Genomic DNA, 15,932 nt, shown 5'->3' on the forward strand with positions numbered 1-15,932 from the left:
AAGATAGATCTTGCATTCCAGATAAGGATGGATGAAAGACAGGTGTTGTCACTTTTTAGCTCACACCTAAGAACCAGCACCTCCTCACCTTGTGGGGAAACATCAGGCCTTACACCAGTTAGCATTGACATGCTACAGGCTGGTATCAGCTGATTTCACATATATACAATGCAGCCATGGTTACACATAGGATCTCAAGACAAATGCTGGAGAAAAAGTAGTAAAAATATCACTGAAGCCACAAAAAGTTTGGTGTCCATGACCAACAATGAACCATACAAAGTAATGATCCACTCCAAATACAAAGATGACGGAAAAGAGACGAAAAAATTACAAGAAACAGACAATGAAGAGAGAGCTGCTGCAAAAGGCAGCCATAGCCAACAAGGCAGTGCCTAGCAACACATCAGCATCAGAGCTTATGTTAGAGCGATCAGGGCTAACCACAGGATGAATAAACTTTTTAGTTGACCAGTGCAGAGGGAGAACTCATCACATATCATCTTAACATGTTTTTTAAAGATCCTTACTCTGATAAATACTTCAGCGCTTGTGTCAGTGCGCGGAGGGCACGTCTATCAAGTTTGGGCTGACACAGAGCAACCAGTGTTTTGGAGATAATAGCGTACCCTTTGGTACCCTGTACTCAGAATGGGCCATGATTTTCAGTGTTATCGGATCCTAAAAATAACTTTTCTCATGTTTTTGTCGATGCCTGGCTGTAACGCAGTAGTCCTGCCAAATGGTGGCTGTAGTTAGGGATGGGTACCTTTCACATTTGAAACTATACGGTACTGATGCTCGGTACCTGACAATTGGTACCGGTACTCAACGGTACCAATTTTTGGTACTTTTTTTTGTGTTTATGTGGTAAAAAATATAAACTTGTTTAATAATAATAATAATAAAAAAAAATCAACTTAACATATTTTATTGTCAATATATAATCTTGCAATGCTGTGTTCATGTCCAGCATGGAAAATCGCCTACTCTTCCACTCCCTCAGTCACAAGAATGCATTTAGGTACCTAAACATGGTACCTTTTGATTTTACATGAATCGGTATCCGGTACTTTTGTCAGAATTTGGTCCGTACCTAAAAGTACCTAATTCGGTACCCATCCCTAGCTGTGGTGCATCTGACAGCTGTTTGCAAACCATATTAAATACAGAGGAAGAAGAACACCATTCAAAAGACAAATAGACATTTTCTTAGCCTGAAAGCATCACTGCTTCAGTCATATTGTAAGGTTTTTAAGAAAATAACATTAAAAAAATAGTAGTATAGGTTTTTCATTACCTATATAAATAATTTAATAGTTATACATTATTTATGTTTACATAAATTATGTTTTACTTTATTAATTATTTGAGATCAAATTTATTGACCTAGACAATTTTGCTATGAAGCCAACAATCTGTAACAATTTCAGGTGCCTGGCTGAAAGATTCACATTTTGAAAACTGCAGCGACTGTATGGCTGAAAATATTTAAATAGAAAAACTTAAGGTTAACATTTGGATGAAAAAAAGATAAAATCAATCATAAAGAAATAAAATGTTCCATTATTTCACGAGTATAACAATCTAATAAAAAGATAATCTCAGCCTGCGACATGTTTTTGACAGAATTCTAAATTGTGCTAAAAATTTCAGAACATGGCTCCATGTTTATTACAGGAGCAACATAAAATGCTTTTATTAGTATGCCATTTCAGATTTTATTTTTATTTTATTTTATTTTATTTAGCATGGGACCTTTTATCAGGTAGGAAGGACATGGGTGACATCAGCCACGGCCAACACAAGCATCAACAGACTGGAGTGAAACACCAGTGATTGTCTCAGTAAATCAGCAGACCCATAAATGTCTGTTTCTGTTGGTGGATGTCTTTAACTTGATTGGATCTAATTCTTGGTACCTTCTGTCTGTCCAACCAGTTTACGGTTCTTTTCAAGTACAACAATATAACCTCCAGTAGGTTTAGAAAGCTGAGCTGCTGAATTCTGAGGATGAGTGACATTGTCTAGCCTACAGTTCTGTGGGCCTTTGTTTTTTCTTGTTCTTGGTGCAGAACAATGGTCTTTGTGTTGTTGGAGCCCATTGCCTCTGACACCGATGAGATGATAGCTATAAAGGATCCAACATGGCTTGTTCTAGACCTCTGAAGCAAAGATCATCCACATGATCACAGAGACGATGTGGATAACAGTTGTCTGATTACAGAATCTACTACCAGGGGTGGACATGTCTTATTGGCTAACAGGGAACTCCTGGTAAAGCTATAGATCATGTTTTAGCCTAAAGCCATGTGTTAGCATCCCAATTCAAATAAATAAAAGTGTTATTTTGCACTGAGCACGTGCAGGAGCTGTTTGATGTCCCGAGTGCTTCCAAGACTAAGAATAGGAAGTGATAAGTGTAGCATGTATTTGTGGCTAAGATATACCTTTGTAGGGAGGAGAAGTGGTTGTGTAATGTGTGAAGTGTGTGTGATACTTTCTGGTGTACAGCTTCAGGCAGTGCTCTCATTTCTGTGAGACTCTAATTCTTCTCTCTGGTTTTCTGAATATAGCATTGTTATGCTAAACACACACTCACATTCATTCTAGTGAAACAATTCTGTCTGTCACTTTGCGTCTGCTTTGTTCTCTTTCCCTCCATATTGATCTTTCCGTCCATGGATGACTGCAGCAGTGACTCACAGCCTCCTGATCAGACTGGATTGGTAATAATCCTCTCTGTGTGAGGACACGGGGCAGCCTCTGGTCAGGCTCTTTGGGTTTTTGGCTCTATAGATTGTCAGTTCTGTTTGGGTTGGAATGGAAAAAAGTGATTTCCAAAGCTAACTACAGTGAGGCTAAAAGTCTTTGGTCAGCCACTGATTTTGCAAGTTCTCCTACTTAGAAAGATGAGAGAGGTCTGTAATTTTCATCAGAGGGGCACTCCAACTCTGAGAGACAAGATGGGGAAAAAAATCCAGGAAATCACACTGTAGGATTTTTAGAGAATTTATTTATAAATTATGGTGGAAAATAAGTATTTGGACCATAACAAAAGTTCGACACAATACTTTGTAACATAACCTTTGTTTGCACTGACAGAGGTCAAACTTGTCCTGTAATGGTACGGCCACACCAAAGGCGAATTTGCGGCGCAATTACGTACAAAGTCAATGCAAAGATGCGTTTAGACGCCAATTTGCCTCGGTCGGCGCGTTTGGGGTGTTTGGAACGTTCGCACATTTGGAGCGTTCACGCGTTTGGGCGGTAGACACGAATTCGTTTGAGTTGAAAATATTGAACTTTTGATGCTAATTCGCGTGAAGGCTTGCCGCGGCCACCAATCATCGGACATTTCCCCATGACGTCATTAATTTGATGACGTTGGGGGGAACCGCCACCTGCTCTGGCTCCAACTCCGCCAGAAGATGGAGGAGAAAACAATCTGTGCGGTGTGTCATCATCCAGAGTTATACAATACAACGTGTGAACTCTACAGAGACCGGAGAAAAAAGGAGCAGGCTGGGTGAAAGTTACTGGGGAGACGGGGATTTGAATGTAAGGTCTGTAAACGTTCGCTTCCAGCTGGATTTGCTGCACGGGTCATCACTGAGTCTGACTGTGTTTTCCTCACTGGAGTTTTGAGCCTGATAGAGAGGAGGGAGGAGGGGGCAGGGGCAGAGCCAGGGAAAAGATGGAAGTTCTCTGTGGTCCTCTCTTTCGTCGACCCCTTTATTATCCCCAGGGAGACCTTCGGGAACATGGGTCGGAGGTTCGGGTGGTCGGGGGTTTGGGGGTTGGAGGTTTGGGGGTTTGAGGATGAGATTGCAGGGAACAGCCAGGCAGGGCTGGTGGATTACCAGGGAGAGGCAGCAGGCCTTGATTGTGATCTCCAAAGCTTTCACACACTCTCCTGTCATGCTTTGGAAACCACAGCTCAATGTTTTTCAGATTCTCTCTTGGGCTTTGGGTCTTTAAATGAACAGGCTCTCTACTCCGCATGCGCACTGCCGCGCTAACGCGCGTTCACCCCTCAGCTTGTCAAAATAGTCCAGCGGTGAGACTCAGGTGTTTACGTGGCGCGGAAACCATAAGCATTTTTGAATGCTTATGGCAGACATGGACACAGACACAGTCTCCTGTGGGACATGACTGAGCAGGATTATTCCTGTAAAATTTTTATTTTTTTAGGAAGATCCTGCAGACTCTACCTCTAAGGAGCTATTTGACTTTTCTCGCTAGCCCAAATGGTCAAGGATTTATGGTAATTTAAGGAGCTCTTGGCGCTCTGGTGGGTTTTATAGGGTTAATGGGAATGGTGGCTTTCCATTTGTCAGTAGCAGGAAGAGCTTCCTCACTGAACTTCATATTTGATTAATCACTAAAGATGGTGACTGTTACAGGACTATGTTATTTACCCAGCCTGATAACTCTGTGGCACTGAGTGCAGCAAAGACTTCAGGCAGACTGATCTCAGCTCGTTTTCACCAGCAGCTCAGACCGTCTGAGGCTGAGAAACCTCTTCCCTAAGTGGTCCTTGTCAATTTATCAGACCAGTGGCTACAAGTAAATGAGCCCTAAGTCCAACAAATAGCTCCAGCATTCCCTGTGAAATCCCAGGCTCCCACTGGTGTTAGTTTGAGGGGGCGTCTGCTGAGAGACACCCAGTGAAAGCTCTGTGAGGCTCTCCACCTCTCCTTTTCACACACTGCACGCTGAAGGCTGGATGTGAATGGAGGCCATAGAGAATTAATTAACTCCATATGCAAGATCAAACCAGGCTTTGAAGAGGAGTCTGACCTGTGCTGTTCCAGCTTTAAAGGGTAAATACAGCCTTGAGCCATGTGGATTATAACCTCATTAACATACAGTGTTTCCTGAAATGAGCTCTGCAGTGATGGAGAGTGGGGGTCCTAACCTGCTGGCTGATATCAGAGAGATGATGTTGATGCTACGTGACGTGAGGACACCCTTGGCTGGGTTTTATGACCCCTTTATGGATCATGAAACCTGCTCTATCCTAAACTGAAACCAGAGTTTGTTCCTTAATACCCTGTAGTATTAGAATAAGTCCTGTGGTGGAGTATTTACACCCTTTTTTTCAAACTAATGTGTGGATGTTCGTCAGGGCTGCACACCTAGTTGCTAACCATTAGGCCTATCAAGATAACAAATTTTGCTAGACGATAATTTTCTAAAATATTATTGCTAAAGGATATTATTGTCAATATTATTTTGATTTTTTTTCTCCATTTTTTCATTGATGTAATGATGATAAATGGGATAATAAAGTGAGTTCACCATATCAAAAGCAAGAAACTTTAATTTCTTAAGAGTATTTAACTGTAATTAAGGTCAGGATCTTTTAAATAAAATGAATTAAACAAAAAATATAATAAATTTAACAAACAAGAAAGAGAAAAAAAATACAATGAAAATGAAATGGACTCTGTTAGAAAAAAATACATGTCAATGAAATGGACTCTGTTAGAAAAAAATACATGTCAATGAAAACAATTAATACTAATCAAAAACAATAAAACATAGACCCTGTCTCTAAAGAAAAAACAAAACTCCCCCCCCTAAAAAAACAGCAATAAAAACTATAGCATAAAAAAAAGGGAGTTTATACAGTTCCTTAATTGTTTGTAACATGTACTTTTTCCCAGTCAATCCGTACTGTCTGTCAAACATTTTGAACATTTCTGGCTTTCAACCGTATTGAAGGGCTGCATTTCTTTGGCAATGTAGCTGTCTTTGAGCGCCCACCATTTGGTGCTTTTATTTCTATTTACTTTGCAGACCAAAAGCCTCAGTAAGAGCGGATTGTCAAAGAACAAGGCTCCGCTGCACCTCCCCTTCTTCTTCTTCGTCGCCACTATTTTCAAACAAATGCGACATATCAGCTTGTTGGTGTTCATGAGCTCACACTTTGTTCATTCTGATAAAAAACAAAATATTCCCACACTGGGACTGTGGCAGGCGGCTTAAGAACTGTATCTTTGGTGCCATCACTCATATTAGCGTGTTTCCTCCTTACCCCTCAGGACGCTCGCTTCGGCTCTCTCCGTCTGTATGCGCGAGCAGCCCCGTCTTCACTCCAAAGATGGCATTTTTGACAGATGCTCATTCCGCTATAAATCAGCTAAATCTGTTATAGAACCTATGCACCCCGATATTAGGAAAGCTAGCTGTGGTGAGCCATCTTCTCATTCAGCCTCTTTGGTGGAAAGAGAGGAGGAAAACAAACATGCATGCACGTGTCAGTTTATCAAGGCTGGCAAACTTACTGAGGACGTTTTTATTTATCGTTTGGTTAATTGATTTATTGATTATCGTGACAGGCCTACTAACCATGTATATATTTGCAGATAATTTCATGAATAATGATGTCCAAAAATCAAAGAACAGTCCCACACACTGTATCACTCTCAATCATATTTTATTAATGTAATGTTTTGGTCAGTGTGACCTTCATCAGACACATTATACAGTCTCCCTGCCCAGCATGTATATACATCCCCAGTAGGTGCTGACCAAACTGAGGGCTGGGCTCATCTGTCAGGGGCTGATAACAGCCATTTTACAGGTGCATCACAGAGTTTTACATGATCTTCAGAAATAAAAAAAATACATATTTTTATAAAGACAAAATGCTTTAATCCCTAGAAATGAAAATATTTTTTGAAATAGGGCCAACCATGCAAATGATTTAAAAACAGTTTATGTTGTTTTAGAGTCACAAACCACAGGTGTTAACACTAAATTATCAACACCTTTTTGTCGAACAAGGAAGGAGGGATTTTCATATGAGTACCGATGTCAGAATGGTCAAAATGCTCATATCAGAGTATCAAGTTGCCTCTCTGAAGCAGACACTTTGAATCATGTTATCAGCTCTTTGTCTCTGTCTTTGTCTTCTCAGGTGAGTGCATCCTTCCAGAAGAAGGTCCAAAGTAAAATCAAAGATCTCCTTGTACAGATGGAGGAGGGCCTGAAGACAGCCGACCCCCACGACTTCTCTACCTACACAGGCTGGACAGGTCTGTCTCTGGGCTGTGAGATGTTAAAGAGAGAGGCTGAGTGCCTGACTCAGGGTGTTACTAATCCCTCTGTTGGGTCTCCTCTACAGGCATTGCCCTGCTGTACCTGCAGCTGCACCGGGTGACACAGGAGGTCTCCCACCTGCAGAGAGCCCTGGACTATGTGAAGAGGACAATGAGGATCCTGAATGGGCGTAAAGTGACCTTCCTGTGTGGTGATGCAGGCCCGCTGGCTGTGGGCGCAGTGGTCCACCACAGACTCAACAACTCTGCTGACAGCAAAGACTGCGTGTCCAGGTGAGAGGTCCAGTCCGTGGACGTGTGTGTGTGTGTGTGTGTGTGTCAGTGATCTGATCCTGGTGTGTATTAGTCAGATACTGACACAGAAGGGTAGACAAGTTTCAGTGACAAAGAGCTGGTCCATAAGAGAGATCTATTCATCTCTGTTCAATGCTGCTCCGAGCTGTGACGAACACTGAACAGTCTGGACACGAGACTGCAAACTGAGTTACAAAGTTTGCTCTACGTTAGTACAGATCAATACATCACCTCATTGCTTTGTACCCTGGAAAAAATGGTGTTGAACAAAAAAACAGAGAGTTAAAAAGTAGATCTTTTCTCCATTCATTTCCAAAACAAACACCTTGGTAAGAGCCACGGCTTTACAGCAGTGGGTGCAAGTGCTCATGGGAAACAGTCAGATAGTCCTCACAGCTCCTTTAAGTGTAGCGTAACACTGATAGGGCCTGAGTCTCATGCCTCACAGTGCAGTGCTACAAGTACCTCAACTTGACTACCGCCAAGGAAATACTTCATCAGCAGCAAATTCAGGGAGTGAAGAACATGTCACTTTAAGACTACTTTTTGACACTGTTGACATGAAATGTTTAGTTTACATCTATCTTACCTTTCTCATAGGGCTGCACAATATCACCAAAATCCAATATCTCGATATTTGTAGGCTATATCTCGATACACGATATATATCTCGATATTCTCATTTCTCCTCTAGATCACTATATTAATGGTAAATCCAACCCTTTGATGCATAAAATGACAACAGTATAATGATTAAAGCAGAGCTTTTAGTTGGATTTTTAAAATTTGAAAGCAAAAAGAGAAATCTCAATCAGGTAAAGTTTAGCAAACCTTTTTTTTTGTAAGCCAAACTTTATGTAGTTACATATTTTTAGTTGCAGTAAAATAATTCATTCAGATTTATTCAAATGGCTGATTATAATATATTATTTTATATCACACTTTGAAAATATAAACTAAAGTTGGAGACAATATTTATTTTATTTCCATAAATCAGCTACCTGGATAATGTTGGTCATGCTAAAAGGACTCAAGTGACTTCTGTCTTTGAGCCTGGGGTCTGGTTGAACTGTATTGGATTTGGGTTTGTCTTCTGATGATATCCTAGCTTGCAGTATTTTGGTATTAAGCTGTAAAATAGCATCAAACTCATCCCCCCCGTCATGTTTCGAGCAGTGATCAGCTGATTGCTTTGACTGAACGGCTCTCAGAGAGGGGGGACAGAGTGCGGTGAAAAGCGAAAGTGAAAGTTAAAAACATTCCTCGTTTGTTTCTCATTGTGAAGAGCTGGAAGAGAATCAGGGATCAAACAAGCAGCTAAGCAAGCCCAAATAAGCAACTACACTCTAGAAAACAAGCCCGGGAACCTGCAACCCGAGACTTATAAGACGTGCAAGCAACTTTTCTCCTAATTTTCTCCTAATATGTGTGAGAGGAGCACCGACTGAGCAGCAAAGAGTGAAACGAGCGAATCACCTAAGAGAGTTACGTTCTGACGACTGCAACCATTTAGTTTTCTGTTTATACTCGATGATTGCGATATAGCCGTTTTATACATCTCATGTACATCTCACGCGATACATCGAGTATGTTCGATATATCCCCCAGCCCTACTTTCTCATACGATGCAGATTTTTAAACAGAAAATGTAATCCCTGACTAATCCACTGATAAACGTACAGGTTAGGGTTTTATTTATAGCGACATTTCATGAAAATGCACAATATTCACAAAGTTTTCTCTATCTGAGAGCACATTTTGTTTATTTTATAAGAGAGCTGGAATCTTTTAAGTGTTGTGTGTATATCTTTGGCCAGAGAAGGATTGGACATTTATGTCAGTTTTCCTGTCAGTGGCTCTAAGTACAGACATAAATAATGAACGGACTCGAGGAGAGCAGCGTTGACTCCAGAGAGTTTCAGGGATATTTTGTTGTTTCTTTGGATGTTTCCAGACATGGTACTGTTAATCTTGTTACCCCTGGTGTAATATGAGGTCTTCTGAATATAATTCTAGCTTTATATCTTATTTTTATAGCTTAGACAAAAAAACAAGTGTCTGTCTCCGGAACACGACTTCACTGCCTCCTGTGTCAGCAAGTAGCACGAAGGTTTCTCCTGAGGTCTGACGTTTGTGTTAAAAGTGGAAGAAGTTTTACATGAGGAAGTTTAGAGAACTGTGCTGCCTGTATGACTATAGAAGAACATGTTTAATATCACTGTATGACTCATTGGTGTGTTTGACTGTTTTTATTATAGACGTTTCTCATGAGGAAAAACAAAGAGAAGAAATATAATCTTCTATTAATAAAGGGATCTTAAGAGTAACTCTGACCCCTGTCTCCGTCTGACAGGCTGCTCCAGCTGCAGAGAGCCGTGCTGAGTCCAGACTCTGAGATGCCGGATGAGCTGCTGTACGGACGGGCTGGCTACCTTTTTGCTCTGCTCTTCATCAACAAAGAGATCGGGGCCAACACTGTGGACGAGGAAACCATCACAAAGGTCAGACTGATGATGAAACCTCAGCAGCTTTGGTTAGAGGACGACCACAATCACCAGATAAATACTCACATGAACAACCACAGGGTTCATTTTCAGGCACGCCAGGTCAACCTGTGTCAATCAAACCACAAATTACATGTTGCTTCATGGGGGCGGTGTGATCTGTGACGAAACAGTCAGATGTCCTGGAAACAGTCAAGTTATCCTGGAAAACTATTCATCCTCCTCCTGTCTTTTGAATGAATGCAAAGGGGTTAAAATTAGGGCTCTGCATGTCAGTTACCTTATCTTCTGGGGAACATAAAGACGCAGAGCTTCTCTGCTTCTAGCAGGCTCAGCGCCCCACGCAACGTCACCAGTCAACTGAATTTGCATTCCCGTTTAGAGCAGTTCTGCACCCTAGTGCTTCCAGTTGACTTTGTCGCTAGATTTAGCTACTGTTCAGAGGACTTCCAGCCTTGAAACAAAACTAGTTGTAACTAACCATAAGTGGAAAAGTGTTGCTAGTAATGATCCGTGAGTGTCTGTGGCCACAGGCTCCTCTCTCTCTGTGACAGGCAGAGGAGCAGAGGAGAGTTATAGTGGTGCTAACTAGGGCTGGGGGTAAATGATTATTTTTAAAAATATTAATCAAGCGATTATTTTATCGATTAGTTGACTAATCTAACGATTAATTGGACGATCAGTCGAACGATTATTTTTCTGTTTTTCAATTATTTCAAAGCCATAGCATATCCCAGATAAATGCCAAAACGATCTCTCTCATAAAAAAAGCTAGTTAAACAACACTGTTTTGCACAGCAAAATGCAAAATATAGAATAAATTGATAAAATTATAAAAAATAAAAAGGCCAGTCTGTTTACTCTTACAGTCCAATCAGGCTAAGGTTAACATTTATTTTTGAAGTCAACTAATCTATCGATAATTTTTTCGATTAGTCGATTAATCACGGTTATTTAGTGTTTCAATCTAATTTTGCCTTTAAAATGTGCAGACCTTTATAATTCAACCTGTGTGTTGCATTTTCACTGCATTTACCCAGAGTTAGGTTCTCACCTCTGATTGGTCAGCCCTGTGTCATGTCTATTGTCTTTACTTCGTTCATGATGACATAAAAAAATATAAGTACAGTACAAAAAAATTAAATAAATCTGAAAATGAATGAAGCAGGTAACAGGGAAATGAAGTTGTTGTACGCAGTGTTGGACAGACCGCTTATTAGTGACTTTGAGCTTGTTTTCTAATGTTTATTTGCTTATTGGGGCTTTGCTCTCTGTTTGATCCTACCTGACTCTCTCCCAGCTCTCCATGACAACGCGTTTAGTTTTGTTTCTCTACATGCGCTATTTCGCTCATGCGCACTCCTCCCCGCTGAGTGTTACCGCTGCAGTGTGAGCTTGCGAGTGAGCTTGCGAGTGAGAGATCCATCAGATAAACGTCCTCTCTTTTCAAAAGTTAGGGGAGTTTTGACACTAGTTTGTGACTCAGATCCTGAAAAACTGTCTGTAAGAGAGAGTGAAGGAGACTCTCTAAATCACGTTATCAGACTCTAAACACCGGGAGCTGTCAGGCTGTCCAGACTGGAGATGCAGAGCCTCCATCGGCGTGCAGTGTTGTCGGGGCGCAGACATATTTCCTCATCAATATTCCTCATGTAGGATCTTAGTATCCAATAACACAGCACCTCATGCTGTGAACTGAAGTTACAGATGAGCATTTACCAGCTGGTATTTGATTTCACCATGTGACAACATTAATAAAAACAATACAATGCGTCGACTGTTAAAATTTGCATCAATTAATTTTTTATAGTCGACAAGTCGATTATGTTGACTAATCGTCGCAATATATATATATATATATATATATATATATATATATATATATATATATATATATATATATATATATATATATATATATATATATATATATATATATATATATATATATATATATATATATATATATATATATATATATATATATATATATATATATATATATATATATATATATATATATATATATATATAATATATATATATATATATATATATATATATATATATATATGATCATTTGTTTTTTAAAATAAAATCTCTTTTTTTTCCCCACATATTTATTCCTCAGTATTTAACCTTGCAATGCTGTGTTTACGTCCAGCATGGAAAATTGCCCTCTTCCACTCCCTCACAGTCACAAGGATGGTACCTGAAAATGGTACCGTTTGATTTTATGTGAGTCAGTACTCAGTCCTACAGACAGAATTTCGTGGGTACCTGTAAAGTACCTAATTCAGTTCCCATCCCTTGCCTGATTCAGGAGTTTTAGGAGGGACTGCCCAAAAAGTGAATGAACCAAAGACTGAAGCTTCATAACAGAGAGCCAACTTTGATTTGACTGAGAAAAAAAAGTTTGGTTTGACTGTGTTTGTCTGTAATGTTGGTATCTGCTAGAAATTGAGTGGGGACACAAGTGGTGCAGAGGGCTCTAACACACCCACTGATCCTTCCCCTCCACACACACACACACACACACACACACACACACACACACACACACACACACACACACACACACACACACACACACACACACACACACACACACACACACACACACAGAGGATAATAATCCCTCCTCACTTTTTTTCATTATTTATTTAAGCACGCACACACTCAGTGCTGAAACCACCGGACCAGCTGTCGCCTTTGGTAAAGTGCCAGGCTCGAAGACATTTACTGTACACACACACAGACACACACACTCACACACACGTTGACAGAAGGGCTGAGAGTAGGCAGCAGCAGTGTGTTGGATAGCTGTATCATTATGACTAACGAAGGAATAAAAATGTGATGCTTAAAGCTCGGCTTTCCTGCAGAGCTGCTCCGCTTTTCATCTCGCCATCATTTGTGCCCATATACCTGTCACCAGCGCACACACAGTAACAGCACTCTATGCACTTTACCAACCAGGCACGGTGCTCCAGGGTGCTGTTTAGAGAAGTTTTTCCCTGTGTAGTGTTGTTCCTCCTGAAGCCGTCCGAGATTTTCTCTTTCATATCAAGATTTTCTCTGCAGGGTTTTTTTTGTTCTCCTACTCTCCGAGCTATTTTGGTGTGTGTGTGTGTGTGTGTGTGTGTGTGTGTGTGTGTGTGTGTGTGTGTGTGTGTGTGTGTGTGTGTGTGTGTGTGTGTGTGTGTGTGTGTGTGTGTGTGTGTGTGTGTGTGTGTGTGAAACTTGTGGTTTAGAGCTTCAGTTTGTCTTCATACTGTACGCTGTCAATCACAGAGGACAGAGTTTTGATAGGTTTGTGTTACTCCATCTTTAAATTGGCTTTTTAGGTTGCAGTAAAGATCCTGTACCTTTCATACCAGCGTTACTGGAAGAGAAACCCCCTCATACCATGACCTGTGTATCCTACCTGTGTCTCATCACTTAGGGTTACTGTGTGTCGTCATGTCACAGCCGCCTGACTGACCACTTCTGTCTGTAAAAGCTGTCATCGTATGTCTCCCTCTTTCTCTGTCGGTTCTGTTTCTGCTCTCAGATTCTCCCTCCAAGCTGCATCCTCCTCCTCCTCCTCCTCCTCCTCCTCCTCCTGCGCACACAAATGAATACGTTTAACACTCACGGTAGTTTAGGAACTGGACGGACTCATCCAGAGTGCCTGAATTAGATTTGGCTCTTTCAATCTTCTTGGTGAGGAATCCCACAGGCCTCAGTTTGTTTGCAGTGATTAATTCAGGCCCCAGATAGATTAATTCCTCCTAAATTACATTTTCTCCCTTCTAGAGAGACGCTTGATTGCTTATTGGATTGCTTATTTAGGGCTCTGTGTGTGTGTGTATGTGTGTGTGTAAGAGAAGGAAATCTATAGATGTGTGGTAGATGGCTCTTTCTCTGACTCATCAGGGATGATGCCAGTTGAACATGTGTTGTACACGCGTGTGTGAATCAGTAGATATGACCACACCACTGAAAGCACTCATCATACTCTGCGTTAAAGTGACAGACTGAAGACACAGACTCAGGTCAGCTGAGGTAAAGCCAGGCAGGGTGGCAGTATATTCAAGTATAGATGTGTAGGAGTGAAGGGCCGTGCAAATGAATAAGCGGGCTGTAAATCTGCTCTGTCATGAGACAGAGTCAGAGAGCTACTGCTGCTGCTGCACAACGCTTTTTCTTTCTTTTTCACTCTCGCTCTGTCTTGCAAGGGGACCGAATAAACTGCTGACTCAAACCTTCAGCTCCTAGACGAACACTCCCACACACACACACACACTAACACACACACTCATATATGCATGCATACACTGAATATAATCTCATCTATCCAGCTTTAAAGCTGCAGTGACAAAAACAAAAAAAAAACAGTTCAGCTTTTAAAAACCTCAGCATTTCTGTGAAATGTGATCATTGAAGCTATCACCAAACAGAACACACATCCTGTTTCTGATAAAGATTTCAATCTGAACTTTATGCCAACATATGCTAATTTAAACATTTTATGGGGTTGAATCGATTTGATCAATAAGCAGAGTTGTTTTTGGTTTTGAACAATCATGGACTCAATATTGAGGGTAAATAATAAGTGAACCTATAAATTATGATGAACAGATTTTAAGTCCCTGCATCTGTCTGCATACCATCCAGGAGAATGAGAGCGTTATCAGCCTTCCAAGGCGGACAGGGAGGAGCCTTAAGAGAGATAAAGATTGTTTGGGTCAGGCGGACTCTGCAATCCTCTGTCTACCTCAAGTCCCTGATCCTGTCTGTGGCGTGCCAAACGACCTGATTTGGTGGCCCATAACAGCCGATAGGAGCTGACAACTTCTCCACTTTCTCATCCACCTTACGAAGAAGTCCAGGAATAAGTTTGAGTCTGAGTGTTGGCAGCCCCACACATTCCCTCAATGACAAGCATGATATGGCCTAAAACCAATATCTCAATATTTTTGTACTATATCAGGATATACGATGTCTTTCTCAATATTCTTATTTTTCCTCGAAATCCCTAAACAAATGTTTAATTTAACCCTTTTCAGCATAAATGGCACCAGTATAATGACCCAAGAAGTTTTCACGGCAAGGTTAAGCTAACCTTTGATTTCAAACCAAACTTCATGTAGTTACATATTTTCAGTTCCAGTTAAATAAATCATTCAGATTAATTCAACTGGCTGATTGTATATTATTTAATTTTATATTGTATTATATTATGTTATATTAAATTATTTTGTATTATATTATATATATATATATATATATATATATATATATATATATATATATATATATATATATATATATATATATATATATATTATTTTCTGAACCGCTTATCCTGTTCACGGTCATGGGTAGCTTGAGCCCATACCAGCTGTCATTGGGTGAGAGGCAGGGTACACCCTGGACTGGTCACCAGTCAATCACAGGGCTGACACAGAGACACACACTCACACCTACGTACAATTTAAAGTGTTCAATTAACCTGGTGAGCATGCTTTTGGACTGTGGGAGGAAGCCGGAGTACCCGGAGAGAACCCATGCATGCACGGGGAAATACTATATTAATATTATATTATATTATATATTATATATTATTGTATTATTTATTATTTATTATATTATATTATATATTATTGTATTATTTATTATATTATATTATATAAAGTTATATTATATTATACCACACTTTGAAAATAACATGAACTAGAGTTAGAGATGACTTAATATTATTTTCATTTCCATTAATCAGCTACCTGGGTTTTTATTGGTCATGCTGAAAGGAGTCATCTCACTAGTGTCTGTAAGCCTGGGTTCTGATTTTATTGTATTGGATTTTCCTCCACTCTCTGATAACTTTGCAGCTCAGAGTTCTCTTCATGGTGTGTTATTTCATGTTTTTATAAATTTGTGGCGTTGCCACGGAGCCTTGTTTGTTTCCTGGAAACATCCCAGCTTACAGTATTTTGGTATTCAGCTGGGAGAGAATCAGGCAGGGATCATACAGGCAGAAAAGCAAACCCAAATAAGCAACTAAAGCCCCAAGAATCCA

The 15,932-nt window shown here is 40.2% G+C and overlaps 1 protein-coding gene across 1 annotated transcript in view; it reads left to right on the plus strand.

Moving 5' to 3' along the window:
* Positions 1-15,932, plus strand: part of lancl2 (LanC lantibiotic synthetase component C-like 2 (bacterial)) — a 48,984-nt gene that overhangs the window by 3,776 nt on the left and 29,276 nt on the right. The window contains exons 3-5 of the mRNA XM_074693522.1: positions 6,929-7,046; positions 7,136-7,343; positions 9,718-9,865. Of these exons, the coding sequence (XP_074549623.1) occupies positions 6,929-7,046; positions 7,136-7,343; positions 9,718-9,865 (474 nt within the window). The remainder of the gene's footprint in view (positions 1-6,928; positions 7,047-7,135; positions 7,344-9,717; positions 9,866-15,932) is intronic.

The sequence above is a fragment of the Halichoeres trimaculatus genome, unplaced genomic scaffold (assembly GCF_033239565.1).
Source record: "Halichoeres trimaculatus isolate MK-OKI-2021-1 unplaced genomic scaffold, fHalTri1.1 fHalTri1_scaffold_18, whole genome shotgun sequence".
Lineage (NCBI taxonomy): Eukaryota > Metazoa > Chordata > Actinopteri > Labriformes > Labridae > Halichoeres > Halichoeres trimaculatus.